This window comes from Leptopilina boulardi, unplaced genomic scaffold, assembly GCF_019393585.1.
Source record: "Leptopilina boulardi isolate dan_hultmark-lab unplaced genomic scaffold, ZJU_Lbou_2.1 LbouV2_60, whole genome shotgun sequence".
Taxonomy (NCBI): domain Eukaryota; kingdom Metazoa; phylum Arthropoda; class Insecta; order Hymenoptera; family Figitidae; genus Leptopilina; species Leptopilina boulardi.
The window spans coordinates 600,568-617,096 of NW_026138006.1; the positions used below are offsets into that span (position 1 = coordinate 600,568).

The 16,529-nt window shown below is 30.3% G+C and overlaps 1 protein-coding gene across 6 annotated transcripts in view; it reads left to right on the top strand.

Moving 5' to 3' along the window:
• Positions 1-16,529, top strand: part of LOC127290350 (rhodopsin-like) — a 699,229-nt gene that overhangs the window by 326,383 nt on the left and 356,317 nt on the right. For all 6 annotated transcript variants that reach the window (XM_051318856.1, XM_051318854.1, XM_051318858.1 and 3 more), the window contains one exon: positions 5,864-5,970. In XM_051318856.1, coding sequence (XP_051174813.1) covers positions 5,864-5,970 — 107 coding nt within the window. The remainder of the gene's footprint in view (positions 1-5,863; positions 5,971-16,529) is intronic.

The following is a 16,529-nucleotide window of genomic DNA, read 5'->3' on the forward strand; positions in this document are numbered from 1 at the left end:
TTCGTTAATAGAATAACATTATACAGTGATGAACGGTATCCATTTCAATTCGGACGCAGACAGTTTCCTATTAAAATAACTTTTGCCATGACTATCAACAAATCTCAGGGGCAAACTTTTGAGAAAATAGGAATAGATCTTAGACGGGACGATTTTAATCACGGACAACTTTATGTTGCGTTATCACGTGTTCGTTCTTGGAAATCATTAAGAATATATTTGGGAGACCAACGAGAAACTAACATGGTAAAAAATATTGTATTTACAGAAATTTATGACTAACAAACTTTTCTTTTATAAAATATTATTTACATTACACATAATGTAAAAATATACAAATATTTAACAAACAATTACGCAATTAATGGAAATGCATGCAGAAGTTGTCATAGCAACGTATAGGAGTAATGCAGATAGTAAATTCAAATAATTTTTTCTCTCACTTACTCCTCCACGTTACCATGACAACTTCTGCATGCGTGCATGCTAGCAGAAGGTGAAAGTACCTTAAGGGTATTTCTACATGACCACATGATCGCCAAAAGCCAAGAATCAAAACAATTAATCACTGAATCACACTATAGAATTTGATAATATAGGCAGTACAATATATGCTGTCCTTCCGTTTAGGTTATGCGCATCGAAAATTAATGCAAAAACGATGCGCAGAACTAATCCGGAAGGACAGCAAATAAGGTACTGCCTGTAATAATAATGCTTTCTAAAAAAATGCAATCCGTGAATCTTTCGAAGGAACAATTGAAAGTTTGTAATCGAACTCGAAACCTCGAAGGTTTCACACACAGAATATTTAAAACAAACCAAATAACCATTAAAGTCACGTTCACAAAAGAAAATGATACTAATAAATTATTAATAATCTCCAAAAATCTTTAATAACCTGTTTATTTTATGTATTGAAAGATAAAAATGATTCATTGCATTATAAAATACAATATACGTGTCAATGCATTGTTTTCAGAAATCAATACTTGAAATTTTGTATTAAATTAAAAATTTTGATAAAATGATGCTTGAATTTACTTTAAATTAGAAATATTTTTTTAGATTGTTTTTAAATTAAAAATAACATTATGTTAAAATTAAAAATCTGAAAAATTAGCAAAATCAGTGAAATAGATGCCAAATTAACGGAATAGACAAAAAAGGGTTACAAAAAAGTTCGTTTGTGATTCCTGAAATTTTGTTTATTTGAGATTTGCATTAATAATTGATATTTAAAACGCTTAAAATATGTATCGATTAAAATTTGAATTAATTGAAAATTAGGTGCATGGAAGTTTGCATAAAATGAAATTTGTATACATTTAAAACAAGGTCAATTAAAATTTAGATAAATTGAAAATGAAGTAGATCAAAATTTGTAACGGTTAAAATTTCGATGAATTGAAAATTAAGCCTATCAAATATGAATAAATTGGAACATAGATCGATTAAAATTTGATGAATTAAAAATTACGACCATCGAAATTTGGACATATTAAAATTTGATAAATTGATCATTCAGTCGACTGGAATTTGTATATGAATTAAAATTAAAATTGCGGTCTTCAAAAAGAAGACAAGAACGAAAAAAAAGTAAATTAGTAATCACAATTGAGATAGAAATTACAAAGGACAGTGAAACGGACATAGGAGAGCAAAGGAGACGGCCGCTTGCGGCCGTCGACTGCGCTAGTTTAGTTAAAATATGAATTTTCGATTTTTCAATTTTTATTAATTCTCAAATTTTATATATACCAACCAATTCGTTTCAATGCAGGGAATAAAATTATTTCATATATAAACATGAATTTAAATAAACACATCATTTTTTAGCTAAAATGAGAATTTTTGATTTTTTAACTTTCATTAATTCTTTAAATTTCAATCAAATCTATACTTTATATATTACCTTAAATTTTTCGATTTAAAAATTTTTTCAATTAAAAAAAAAATTTTTGGAAAAAAGACGATAAAATTTTTTTTTGGTGTATTTTTAAAAATCCTCTCGTCATTTTTGAGAGATTAATGTGTTAAATAGGCCTACGAAATTTTACCCAAATCCATTAAAACCTGTTAAAGATATCGTGTTCACAAAAAATATCCACACACACATTCACACACACATACATACATCCGGACAATTGATCAGGATCTCATATAACATGTTTCTATATAGAGGAAAATTTGTTTGCACCATTTTCAAAAATTTTATAAACGAAAGGACTCCACGGGGAAGCAAAAAACAAGCTATTGTGGACACCGACAGATGACAGTATGCGCTTCTGTCAAATATTGACATGCAGACCGGGAATCTTAAATGTTGCACATCCCTCCACAACACCATATTTTTTTGAAAAATTTTTAATTTTAAGTAAAATGGTTAGAGAACTTGTATTCAGCAGAACAAAAAACCCTTTTTTACACATTGATGGTATCTGGAATGGTAATTGCAAAATTATTTGATTAAAATCTACACAATATCTTCAAATAACTTTTTGCGTAAAAAGAATTAGTAAGGTAAAGTGTTAGTGGAATATAGGGTGGAGAATTGAAGTAGAGAAGAGATGGAGTAGTGAAAAACTGTATTACTACTAGTCTTAATAAAGGTTGATTATAAGCGGATAAAAAAATATTTAAATATATTAATTTCTTTTAAATCACCAGTAATTTTTGTAGCTCTTGATCAGCAACCAGAGGGCAGTGTTAATTGTTGATTATATAAAATAGCATTTACGTCATCTTTTTATTTTAGTGTGATTATTGCAAAAAAATGTACTTTCTTCCTTCTGCACCCGGTGGTGCAGAAATTATTCCTACCCTTCTACAAAACATCCGATTAAAAACGATTGAAAACAATAGGAAAGAAATTATTATTGTCCCCAATCGTGTTTCTTAATCGTGTTCTTACAATTGAGGACGATTGACTTTCTTATTATATTCAATCGTGTTCTATAAATTGTGTTGCATGCACTATTGTTTGGCGGGTGTTTTTGACAATTTTAAAAAGTGCAACTAAGTAAACAGTCTAGAAAAATGTCATTGTTTCAAAAATTATTTTCCGAACTAATTATTTTTTTATTTATCTTTCAATGAAGCTGCACAAGACGAAATGTTTATAATTTATCCAAAAAATGTTTAAAAAATAATTTTTGACTAATACATCAAGTATTGTTTTAAATTGAAATATTTATTAAATGCTGAATATTTTTTAAATTTCAGTGAATATTGATTTTTTTAAAATAATTAAATGTTGGAATATCTACAATAATTATAAGATTCTTCTTAAGAATTTTTAAAAAATTTGCTTATATTTTCCAAAAATATTTAATTGAAAAATTATGGTTTTTTGCCTTCGCAAGGGTTCAGGCGAACTTGAAACAAAATTTATATTGAAAAATTTTTTCTTAAATTTTTTTGAAAAGTTGCTGGATACCCAAAATTCAGAAAAACTAAAAATTTTGTTCTAAAAAAATGAAAAACTGAAATTATTTTGAATTGTAAGAGATATAATTTTTTCTTACATTTATTTTTATATGTTCCTAATTAATTATTTAATTTCTGTTTATATGTTTTTTTACGTAGCTATTTATTTATTTCTATATTTTTGAGGTTATGTATTATCAACTCAAAGGTTGTCATACTTGATGTGTTCATATATAGGACAAGTAAACATATTGACATATCACTACACTGAGAGACCTTTTGAACTGCAACGGAACAAGGTAAGTGACAGCAGCGCTACTATGGTTTTGGAGTGCGGCGATTCAATTTTGGGAGCGTGACTGTCCAAAATGTTGGTGAGTAGCTCACCGAAGTTGTGGGGACGCCACCTTTGGTTTGTAGCTGAACAACTATTTGGCAGACACGCCCCCAAAAATGTACAGCAGCAGCCGAAACGTATAGTCTCATAGCTTACCAACAGAATGCTCCGCAGCCGCCTGTCGAAAGTTGACTACGGTGCAAAAGGTCTCTCAGTGTAGAAATTTTATTTTATATTTTAAATATTTGACACATACACACTAACAGAACAAAATATATATTACAAAAGTGACCAAAAACCAAAACACGCTGAACATTTGAGAAGTGTCAAAATTATTTGCAATAAAATGACAGTGGCTTCCACAGAATCTGATTTCCGACGGAAATTTAATTGACAAATTATATTTATATATACATAGATATAATTTCTTATAGGTTATATTGGTGCATTGGATTTAATCACAATCATACTCGAAAATTGTCTTTAATTTGTCAGAATTTGACGGTAAGTGGTTTTTTATCGCATTTGAAATAATTTATTATTAAAAAACTGTGGCGAACCATATAAGAATTAATTTAATAAAAAGATGGGGTCCGACTTATACGGATGGCACAAAGTTAGGAATTTTCCGGGACTAACAAATGTAACTATTGATCATTATTTATGACGGTTGAGAGAGTATTTAAATAGAAATATAACCACTTCGGAAGGGAATAAGTAAATTGGACTTACCTTGATTTCTTTGTATAGAAATGGAAATTGCGCTATGGTTCTTTTATTGAATTAATATTATTTTATCCCAATAGAATGAGTATTGCGCTGATAACGTTTTTATATATCCTTTATTTACTTTAGATTTCTTTTATAATTTCATCAATAATTATTAAATTTGCGCAGAGACAATTATTAGTAAAATCATTTGATTAATACGACTTAATTGGGAGAACGCTATTCTCTCTCTGAATATTAATTTCCGGTGGCCGGATACATGTGCGTTTTTCGTCTGCTTATTTTCACGCGTACCACTGAAGCATATTTAAGTTGGCAATAGCGCGGGAAAACTACTCAAATTTAAATTATATATTGTTTGGGAAAATCACTCAGAAGGGTATCGAATATTATTTTAGTAACAAACTGGTTCGTAACAAAACTAAAAATTTAACATTTATTTATATAATAAGAGATTAATAAATTCTGATGAGGAAACAGGTACTGGTTTCGAAACGTTAAAGATGTTTTTTTATATATCTTTCCTGCCCTAAAAATTTGCCTAATTTTGGAGAAATTATAATTTATTATTAATTTAGACAAGACATCAATGAAGATATCAATATATTTAAATAATGTATTAGTATACTTTATTTTTAGTATTTTATCGTCTTTTTTTTAAAAATATTTTTAATTGAAAAAGTTTTTGAATAGAAAAATTTAAGGTGGTATATAATAAAATCGTCATCCTTACGTCAAGACGAATCGATTGGTATATATAAAGTATAGATTTGATTTATATTTTAAGATTTTATGAAAATTAAAAAATCAAAAATTCATAATTTAGCTTAAAAAAATTGTGTTAATTTAAATTTAAGTTAATACATAAAATCATTGTATGTTTTGCATTGAAACGAATCGATTCGCATATATAAAGTATATGTTACACCCAAAATAAATTAAAATTTTTCTAATTTTTAATTTTTCAAAAAATTTAATTAATTTAAAACATTTTTCAAGTCTAAATGTTTTAAATCAATCAATTGAATTGGATAAACTCATTGCTTCCTCCACGAGGAAGCAAATTCTTCGCTTCACACAATGAGGAAGCTAAATGTTTATGAAATAAACATAAAGGACCCTCTCCTTGTTTTATATTGCGTTTTGTTAGTTTTAAAAATTGTTAAACTTTAATTTAAATTTTTGTAAATTTGGTCCTTAAAGGGTTAACAAACCTTACTTCAGAAATGTTTTATTTGCTTTGTTTTTACAAAACGCAGATCCTAAATGTAAATTTTTTGGCCAGCAGGGCCATAATAAGTTTGCCCTGAAATCATTTTTCTAAATAGGATTGTCAAATCACTAATTTTAAATACTTTGTTTGTATAGGTCCTTTATTTTGTGAAATATATGCACTCTTTGGATCTTTATGTGGTTGTGCTTCAATATGGACTATGACAGCTATAGCTTACGATCGTTATAACGTAATTGTTAAGGTAAATTTTTCTACTAATCAAAAACATTTATACTCGATAACAAAAAGTGATCTGACAGTTACAAGAAGTTTAAAAAATTTTCCACTACAGTAGTACAGCGCTGATTTATATTTATTTAGTCTTAAAAGAATAAAAATGAATACAATATCACTGGCGGATTATCTCAAACAAACTCGGAGCGAATTTTATTAGATTTCCCTCAAGTTTGATTTAAAGCAAAAAATTGCACACATTTAAGGGGGAAAACTCGTGTAAAAAAATTTTTGTACGGTTTTTTTTGGCATTAAAAATTAGTTTACTATCTGTAGAATATGATCCTGCATTACTAAATAATCTATAATTAGATGTATGAATATTTTTAGTATACATAAGTTTATCACTTCAGATGCCATCCGAAATGATGTAAAGCTTGTAAACGCACTGAAACGGACGACTTTTGTAAAGCTTTGAATCAAGAAAAAGCAATTAAATGGATCCAGAAACGATGGGAAATAAAATTAGTAGCAAAAATAAATGATTCTTTATTAAAGAAACATACATTTAAACATAAAACAATTATTCTTACTAATTCTAACCCCTGCGTTCAAAACATTGGGAAAACAGTGTTTTCTTGGTAATTTTACCTTGTTATTGGGAAAATATGGTGTTCTACCTTACCGACATTGGATATTAATTTAACGCAGGTTTTGTCGAATTTTCAATTTCAATAGAAATCCAAAATTACTTAATAAAAAGTGGTAAAGGAAATTAAAAATAAGCACTTAATTATGTTTAATAACATTTTGATTATTTTGAATTGCTTTTGAAATTAGAAAATCGAAAAAACCGCGTTAAATTAATATCCAATGTCGGTAAGATAGAAAACCATATTTTCCCAATAACAAGGTAAAATTACCAACAAAACACTGTTTTCACAATGTTTTTAATGCAGGGGTTAGAATTAGTAAGAATAATAATTGTTTTATGTTTAAATGTATGTTTCTTTAATAAATAACTATTTATTTTTGCTTCTAATTTAATTTCCCATCGTTTCTGCATTCATTTACTTGTTTTTCTCGATTAAAAGCCCTACAAAAGTAGTTCGTTTCAGTGCGTTTATAAGCTTATGAGCATTTCGGATACCGAAAAGTGCTTGTATCCGAGATTCTTACGGATTCGTTTACCAGCTATTGAGCTTGTAACCGGAATCCACTTTTCTTGTATCTTTTATTTTTTACTGGGTAACTTACTGGTTATAGCATGACAAGATGCTTTTTTAAAAAAAATTTTAAACGATTTTTGTAGATTAAACTGGGTAACAAAAAAATGGTCATGTTGTGTTTATTTCAAAATTCCTGTGTTTATCGAATATTTGGGTGTCAATAAAAAAAATTTAATTTGTTCAGTTCCCGAAAAATGAGGGAAAATAGCTTTTTTGGCACTTTTTAAATTACTATAAAATGAAAACGTAAGAGCACAGAAAGCTTTAACAGGGCTCAAAAGTCGATTATGTAATTTGATTTGACTTTGACGTCAAAGTCAAATTTATTTTTTCATTGCAATACGTCAAATTGCTATAAAAAAATAAATTTGAATGCGACGTTAAATTGAAATAAAAAATTAAATTTTAATTTAACGTCTAAGTTAAATAAAACAATGAATTTGTTGAATTAAATTTGACTTTGACGTTAAAATGAATTTGATTTTGACGTCAAATCAAATTACATAATCGACACCCTGTATTTAACGCATAACCCCTAACGTATCATTGAATTTATAGTTCAAATCTTTGGAAATGTATGCTTGATAGAAACAATTGTATTTGCTTGAAACTTGTCACTTAGAAGTTTTTTGGGTTGCTGATTACCAATTTGAGGTTAGGTTTTAAAAATTCAAAATGGCGGATCTAAAATGTGCTTACGAAAATTTTAAAAACCGTTTAAATTCTCTTAAGTCTTGTTACTCGGGGGTTTTTGGGGTGATTTAAATTTTGAACAATATAAGACTTAACAAAATATTTTTTTTACTGTAATTTTACAATAAAATTATTTTAAAAATTAGAAAATTTCATTTAAATTAAAAGAATTTCAATGAAATCGTAAAATTATCAAAAAATATATATATTTTTTGATAATATTGTGAATATTTAAAAACCCATTATTCGGTTAAATTTTTTGAAAAGAATTGTTATGTTACAGGTGCTGATTAATGTGTAAATTTCATATAATCAACTTCATTTAATCATTTTATTAATATTTAACGAAATTTTCAGATAACCGCGCCACCTAACCTCGAAAGCACTTTTGAAATACTTATTAATTTTTTATAAAAACTGTTAATATACATCAAAAATTTTTATTTGTTTCTTAATAACAAATGTATAGAGCTAAAAACTTAATATTTGAGCTCTTCTAAAAATCATTTTTTAAAGAGATAACACAAAAAAATGAAGATGTTAAAAAATTACTTTGGAGTATCAAAATCAGTTATTTTAATTTATACTCCACAATAATTAATGAATATAAATGAAATTTGGTACAAACTTACAGTTCATCAAGTACTCTAACTTGAATGAAGAGAAAAATTAATTTAACTTACCATTTTTTAATAAACTCAATTGCGTCAAGCAACCTCTGCGCTAAATAGTCCCAGTCTCCCTTATATACACAAATCGTAATAATTTTAAATTTGAAAAGTAATTGAATCTTTTTTAAAATTATTCATAAATAAAATTACATAACAATTAAATTTTAACGCATTTCAGTTTAGACAATTGAGAAAAAAAATTTTCGCTCGTAGTGTCTGTTTGAACAAATAAAGAAGAATTTTTAAAGTCACCTTTTAAATGTAAGACACTGATATTCCAAGGTATTACTGTCAGGCTAAAATCATTGTAAAATATGTGGTATATATTATATAAATTACATATTAGAGGAGACTGGGGCAAACCGGCCATGTGCGTAAACCGGCCAGGTGTTAGTTTCTCAGAATTGGTCAAACTTTAAAATATGTCAATTATAAATTTGAAAAGACTATATTAAGAATAACTAATTTCTTCAGTTTGACATTTTTTAATTGTGTTTATGCAATTTTATAAACAAAAGTTTGTTTTTTCGCTTCCGCTAGAAATTTTTACAGATCTGTTCATAAGCAATTTGTGAGAAAATCGTGTAACATTTATTAAAACTGTTTTTTAGGTTTAAAGGATGCATGCCTCAGTTAAATTTATCGGTATATTATTTAATGATTTTACTAAGCATTTTTTTATATAGGTCTTAATTGTCAAAATGGGCCTATGGGGCAAACCGGCCAATGTCTGCTTCCCTTGCAACAGAAATTCACGAAGATTACCTATCGGCTAGAAAACTTCGTGCGCGCTTTCATGAATCTTTGCCCACTTTACGGAGATTTACGAAGTTTTACAAAGTTCACCGACAGACGTTTCTTTGTAAACGACAACAATTAGTTGAAAATATTTGTTTTATAATAAATAAGATGTTTCTATAATTGAAATTTAATCCTCTCTTATTATTTTCCTTATTGGGAAGATTGTTTATTGATTTTTTCTATTTAGTGACGTTTTCCTTACAGAATTGCGCTTATCGTCGTGCTCAAGGCCGACTGGGATGCCTGAGTCCATAAGGACTATAACTCCCGATCTTAAAATAAGCATATCTACCCCCTAACGAAAGAACTACCGACATGTTGAAACGGCGGCGATTTGGCAAGCCGCCTCGCTACCGATGCACCATGAAGAAAGAGGAGGGAAAAATTGCCGTTGTAAGGTCCTTAAGAACCAAAACGGCGAAGAAGACCGGGTGCCCTTCCAGGAGGAGACGGTTAGCATTGATTCCCTTCGCGGAAGAAGGGAATCAAAGTACCAAGCGGGGACCTTGTCTTGACTCATTCACACACGCACTCATACAATAGGGTGCCCAATGAAATGGCTGAACGGTAAGTAACATTCATCTTAGAGCCGATAACACCCCAGCAGGAGTGGGCGTGAGTTAGCGAGGACAAGAATCCTGCACTTCCAACGGGGACCACGTGGAACATCCGCTCCCAGACCGAAGTGTCAGACCGCAGTCTGAAACCACAACGGTCTCACCCTGCCTCCGGACGAAGAGGCGTACTGCGTTCAAATTTCCCTCTTTAGTCGCCTCGTACAACACGCGATGGGATACGGGAAGACAAGTTCTCCGGTCGCACTTCCACGGCCACCTTGCACGGGGAGGGTCCCATTTCACATAGTGAACACCTGGCAGGCGTAGTGCGTTCATACATCATCGGTAATGTCCCATCTCAGCGTCTCCGTCCAAGCGGTACTTAGCTAAATGGGTACCATTCTCCGCACCCCTTTTAGTCGCCTTTTACGACATGCAATGGGCTACGGGCGCCCTATTCTGAAGCCGGGAGCCCCACGCCACGGCGAACGTTTTCCTTACAATTAATTCTCTAAACAAAAAAAACTAAACTGACTGGTTTGCACAAAGGGGTGACCGGTTTACCTCAGAGGTGGGGCAAACCGGCCAGTTTCCAAATTTTTTTAAAATTGATGCAGCAGCTAAACAATACATTTTAAGGTACATGTGTCTCTAGGAAGAAGTTGCGCAATTAGATGAGCTTTCCAACAAACTTTAAATAAAACTTGAACCTTAACCCTGGATTGCCATACTTCAGTATTATCGCGTGATGGTCATACGGAGCACAGAGAGGAAAACTGTTAATTTTTGTGTCAAAATCTTAGAACTTTTGACAAAATTGATATAATTTAATAAAAAGAAAATTGGAAATGAAAGCTGAGTTTCCACAGATTAGAGGAAATATATAGAGAAACAGTTAAAAAAAATTATAACCTACAAAAAATTCTCCGAAGTTGAAATTTCACTACAGGAAATTCGTTTTCATTACACTACAAGCACAAAAGAGTTGAAATATTTGTTTCTATCGACTATACTTACTTATTTTTTCATGCTGATTACGAATCTGATGTCAAAATTAATAAAAAACAACTAAGGAAGGAGAATTTTCCATGTTATTTACGAAAATTTAAAAATGCTTCGGTTTTTAACAAAACTGATGTTATTAATATTTTTTGGGTCGCTGATTACGAATATAACCTTAGAAATTCAAAATGGCGGATCTAATATGGCCGAATAGAAAATGTCAAAATGTTTTGGATTTTGACAAAATGTATCTTTTTAAAGTTTTTGGGTTGCTGATTACGAATATAACCTCAGAAATTCAAAATAGCGGATTCAATATGGCCGACTAAATATGTCACAATACTTTGGATTTGGACAAGACATATCTTCTTAAGGTTTTTTGGGTCTCTGATTACGAATATAACCTCAGAAACTTTAGATCTAGATAAAACTTTTATTTTAAAGGGCTTTTTTGTAAGGGAAATATTTTAGTTATTTGACATCCATGTTGCAGCAATTTATGAAGAGATGTTCTCATTCTTGCCCATGAATTTAACGCGTAATGTCTTTTATATGTCTGTATGCAAAAAGGATGAAACTTCTTGAAATCTAAAGGTATTTTGGACTTGAAGGAAAAAATTTTTTTGATCTGTGTTTACGATCAACTTTTTCTTGAGTTCAGATAATAATGTTATATATATATATATATATATATATACCGGCCAGTTTCCAAATTTTTTTAAAATTGATGCAGCAGCTAAACAATACATTTTAAGGTACAAGTGTCTCAAGGAAAAAGTTTCGAGAGCGCATATATATATATATACTAAGGGGCTATGCCCCCTGCGCGCTTCGCGCGCCAACCCCCATCCCCCCTCCTCTCTTCCCCTCCTTTTCCCCACCACCACCCTAAATTTAAAGGTTATGTTCGTTTCAAGACTCTGAATATAGCCGCAAGTCCCCCCTCTCCCTTCTCTTCTACCCCCCCTTCTCTTGACTTGCGGCTATATTCAGAGTCTTGGAACAGCGGCTTCGCGCACCAACCCCCATCCCCCCTCCTCTCTTCCCCTTCTTTTCCCCTCCCCCCACCCTAAATTTAATGGTTAAGATCGTTTCAAGACTCTGAATATAGCCCCAAGTCCCCCCCTCTCCCTTCTCTTCTCCCCCCCCCTTCTCTTGACTTGCGGCTATATTCAGAGTCTTGGAACAGCGGCGGCGGCGTTGGCGGCGATATCTTTTTGTAATATAGGTAGATATATATATATATATAAAAAATTCCTGTAGCGAACTAAGTGAAAAAAAAGTTGGAAAGATCGGGCTGTAACTTGCAAATAGTTTAGCCCTAGGGGTGATTAATTTAACCACGAAGTATTGTTCGGTTTTTTCAAAAACTGTCGGAGAGGGAGGGGGTTGAATTTTTTTGAAAAATTTAAACAGTCAATTTTTGAAGACTTACAACTTTTAAACAGAAAGAAGAAGAAAAATTTGTCACATATGTTTTCGAAAGGTTTTTTCCTGCTCTTTCGAATGGTGCAAAACTTTTTTTAAAAAATTAAAATTTTGACCCTTTTTTGAAAATTAAACATTTTTTCGAATTTTTTTTTAAGTTCGGTCATTTTAATTTTTTTTATTTACTTTTTTTGAAAGCTAAAAATGTGTTTTCTCACCACAAAAAATATTGAGATGTCCATTTTTTGTTATTTTCGAGATATTAATTAATTAATGTTAATAAAAAATGAAATATTTCACAAATAAATAAAGTTATTGCAATCCTGAAGATACCAATTGAAAGCTGACGTAATTCCGCATCTAACGAGCCCTTTATGGACTATTTTGAATTAGAGGATTTTTTATAAACAATTGCCAAGTTAGCCAATTGTTTATTAAAAATCCACTAACCCAAAGTACTTCATATAGGGCTCGTTGTATGCGGAATTTTGTCAACTTTCAGTTAGTAACGTCAGAATTACAATAACTTTATTTGTTTATAGAATATATCATTCTTTATTAACCTTAATAGTTAATTAATTAACTAAAAATTGTAAATATTATATAAGTTAATAAAAAAATTTTGATATCTATGTTTTCCAAAGGTTTTCATGAGCTCTTTCGATTGGTAAAAAAAATAAAAAAATTCAAAATTTGACCCTTTTTTTTGAAAATTAAAAACTTTTTTGACTTTTTTTTAAGTTTTGTTACATCCCGGTAACAATTTTCCCTAATTTTCCTTAAAATTATCATTAAAATAAGACATTTCATATAATTGTATGATAATTTTACTATATTTAAACTATATGTCTTATTTAAATGTATTTATTTATGTATATATTGATAGGATAGAGCGTCGAAACTAAATCGATTTCAAAAGAGATATGACATTCGTTTCCACCATAAAAGTTCAGAGAGTTGAGAAGCTATTAATAAGATATATGTAAACAAAATGTGAAACAAGTTCGAGCTTGTTTGTTTATACGCTGCAATCTCTAACATCGTAGAGCGAGCCTTCAGTTTACTTTCGCCATAATTATTGTATTCTTTCCTTATAGCCAATAGGTGCAACAGAAGCAAATTAACACTTAGGATCAATAATTTAATAGAAATAACTGTCGTATTTGTAACTATAAATACTAAAGAAATTTTGCATTATCTCTTTTTCTAAATTTATCAATTTAGTATATGTTGCTTCTCTTACACCTGCAATAAAATTCATTCCTGCACGGAAAGAATTTTGAGACGTCTGCTATGCGGACGCTTCGAGAACTACGTGGCATGGGATGTCCTTTCACTATGCACATGTGGTGTGCATTTTCGAGACATCAAACGTTCTGGTTTCGGCGCAACTGTTAGTTCGGGCCTATGCTCACGTGGTGTCTTTCTACTCGGTGACGCAAACGCACGATCCTCATGCGAACGAAACTTCTCTTGTCTTGACTTATGCACATGAGAAGTGCATTTTTTCGAGACAAGTGATATCCCCCACTTTCATACATCTGTTCGCGCGATTCCTGTATATCAGGTGACTGGGACTAGAAGTACAAGTCATGCGCGGTAAGCGACATAGCAGACGTCTCGAAATTCTTTCCGTGTGTCAAAGGTGCGAGTGCCGAGAAATAACAATAAAGAATATTGTAATTTTTAAATAGTTATAAAACAATCAAAGTCGTTAAAGTTCCACAAGTGCAACAAAACGAACTATTTCAAATCAAATTAAAACCAATTTATAACGACTAAGCTATAATCATCGAATTATACGACTTCATTGCTAAAAGTAAGTAAAAGAATTGTAAACTTATATCATTATTGTACAATCATTACTATATAATTATTATTATTATTTTATCAATAAATGTTATAAAAGGGAATATTTGACTTGTTATTGTATCGCAAAACCCGTAGTTTTGACAAGTGACCACGATCCTACAAAAAATAAATATCAGGCTTTACCAACCTGATTACCTTCAAGTAAATAAAATTCATTTTATTTAAAAACCACGCCTAGTTCGGAACGTATCAAGTTTGGTCTTTTTTTAAATTTATTTTTTTTGAAAGTTAAAAATGTGCATTTTTAACTCAAAAAATATTGAGATGTCTTTTTAGTTATTTTCGAGATATTAGTTAATTAATTAATGTTAATAAAAATTTATAAACGAATAAAGGTATCGTAATTCTGACGTTATTAAATGAAAGTTGCCAAAATTCCGCATCCAGCGAACCCTATATGAAGTACTTTGGGTTAGCTGAACTCAAGTAAAAGTTGATCGTAAAATGTTAATCGGTTGCAGTGGTGTTAAACTTTCAAATTTGCTCATGATTTTAATATTTCAGAATGGATACTAATAAATCCGATGACAACAACCAAAAATCGAACTCTAGACCAGTGAAAGACTCTAGTCAAAGAAATTGCTCAATATACCCTTCATATAGAAGGTATCGGAAACAATGGTACAATGCCAACCGCAGAATATCTTCAGAATAAGAATGTCTCATTTCTTTAAAAAATCTTTTAAATAATACCTCAGAACGGCTTTGTGAGGCTGTAAGCTTGGAATGGCTAAAATCGGCGTTGAAAAATTTAGAACTTGTGGTAACGATTGGATTTGATAGTTAAAGCGGTCACAATAACCCACATCAAATTTATATGGAACTAGATAATGAAAATTTAAGCCCTCATCAATCATTTTTCATTAGTCACATTATTGTGATACAATTAAAAGATTTTAAAGCAATGCTTATAGTTGGTTGAATCCAACTGATCAAAGTAACCGTTCCTGTCGACCTATTAGAATAGCTTTTGAGAAAGAAGATAATGAATCAACACCAATTTAAGAACTCAGTGGCATATTTCACTCCTAATATTTTATCTCTCAAACATGGATACTTTTGCATGCTGAAATTAAAGCGTTTGAATATTTCCTTCATTTGTCGTATCGCAAAAACTTGCTAAAATGGGATGTCAGAAAAATAGATAGAGGTAAGTTAAAAAAATTATTACTTCCGTTATTTTTATCGAAATAACTTATACACTTTTGAACAATCACTGAATAAATATGGGTCAGAATTCCTTAAACGGATCACCTAAAATTCAGAAATTTTTTTTTTAATCAAAAATCATTTCTTTTGACTTCTTACATGGTAAAAATAAGTCCCTGAAATTTTTAGGTCAAAAAAAATTTTTTGTTAAAGTTATAAAGAATTGAAATTTTTTGCAGTCTTATTTTAAAAAATTTTTTTCTCGAATTCCTGTTCACCAATTTTAAAAAAAAGGTTTTTTTCTCGTCATAAAATGTAGTTTCTAAATATAATTTTTATTTTGAAAAAATTTCATATTTAATAGATTTTTATATTATTTATTTATAAAATGTTATTAAAAAATAGTGTTCTTGACGTCCTACAGTAAATTAAATTTTTTTTTTGAAATTCCCACACAATTTTGTGTAAGAAACCGTTGAGAAAAAAAATGAGACTCATTTAGGAAAAAAGTTATTTATTAATAATTGCCGCTGTGCGATGTGCAACTCTGGTCGCGCGTGCACGTCCCTATTGCACTAGCGCTACGCTACGTATCTATACAGTTTAAATCAGGTAGTTCAGCCAACATGAATAATAAAAAAATCGGACAAGTGCGAGTTACACTCGCACTGAAATCGAGGGTTCCGTACTCGAAGCGAACTTATTTGGTATAAAAACAAATGTTTAAAAAATATGTGTTGTATGACAACTAATATAAGTGATACGAAGAGGAACAATTTTGTAAAATTCAAGAAAATTGTTCCTCTTCGTATCACTTATATTAGTTGTCATACAACACATATTTTTTAAACATTTGTTTTTATACCAAATAAGTTCGCTTCGAGTACGAAACCCTCGATTTCAGTGCGAGTGTAACTCGCACTTGTCCGATTTTTTTTATTTTAGAGTTGTAACGACTGAAGAAATGAACTCAATCATGTTTATTAAATTATTTCTATAATCTACACATAAAAATACGTAAAAATAGAAAATTTGAAGCCCTGTAGAAAAAATTTGTTCCGTTATTGGGAGAAAATTCATGATTTTTTCTAAAATTATCAGTTTTTTCTTGACAGACCCAGAAAAATCAACTCCAATCATCCTCGCTATATTTTTTTTGTAATCTACACGTAAAAATACGTCAAA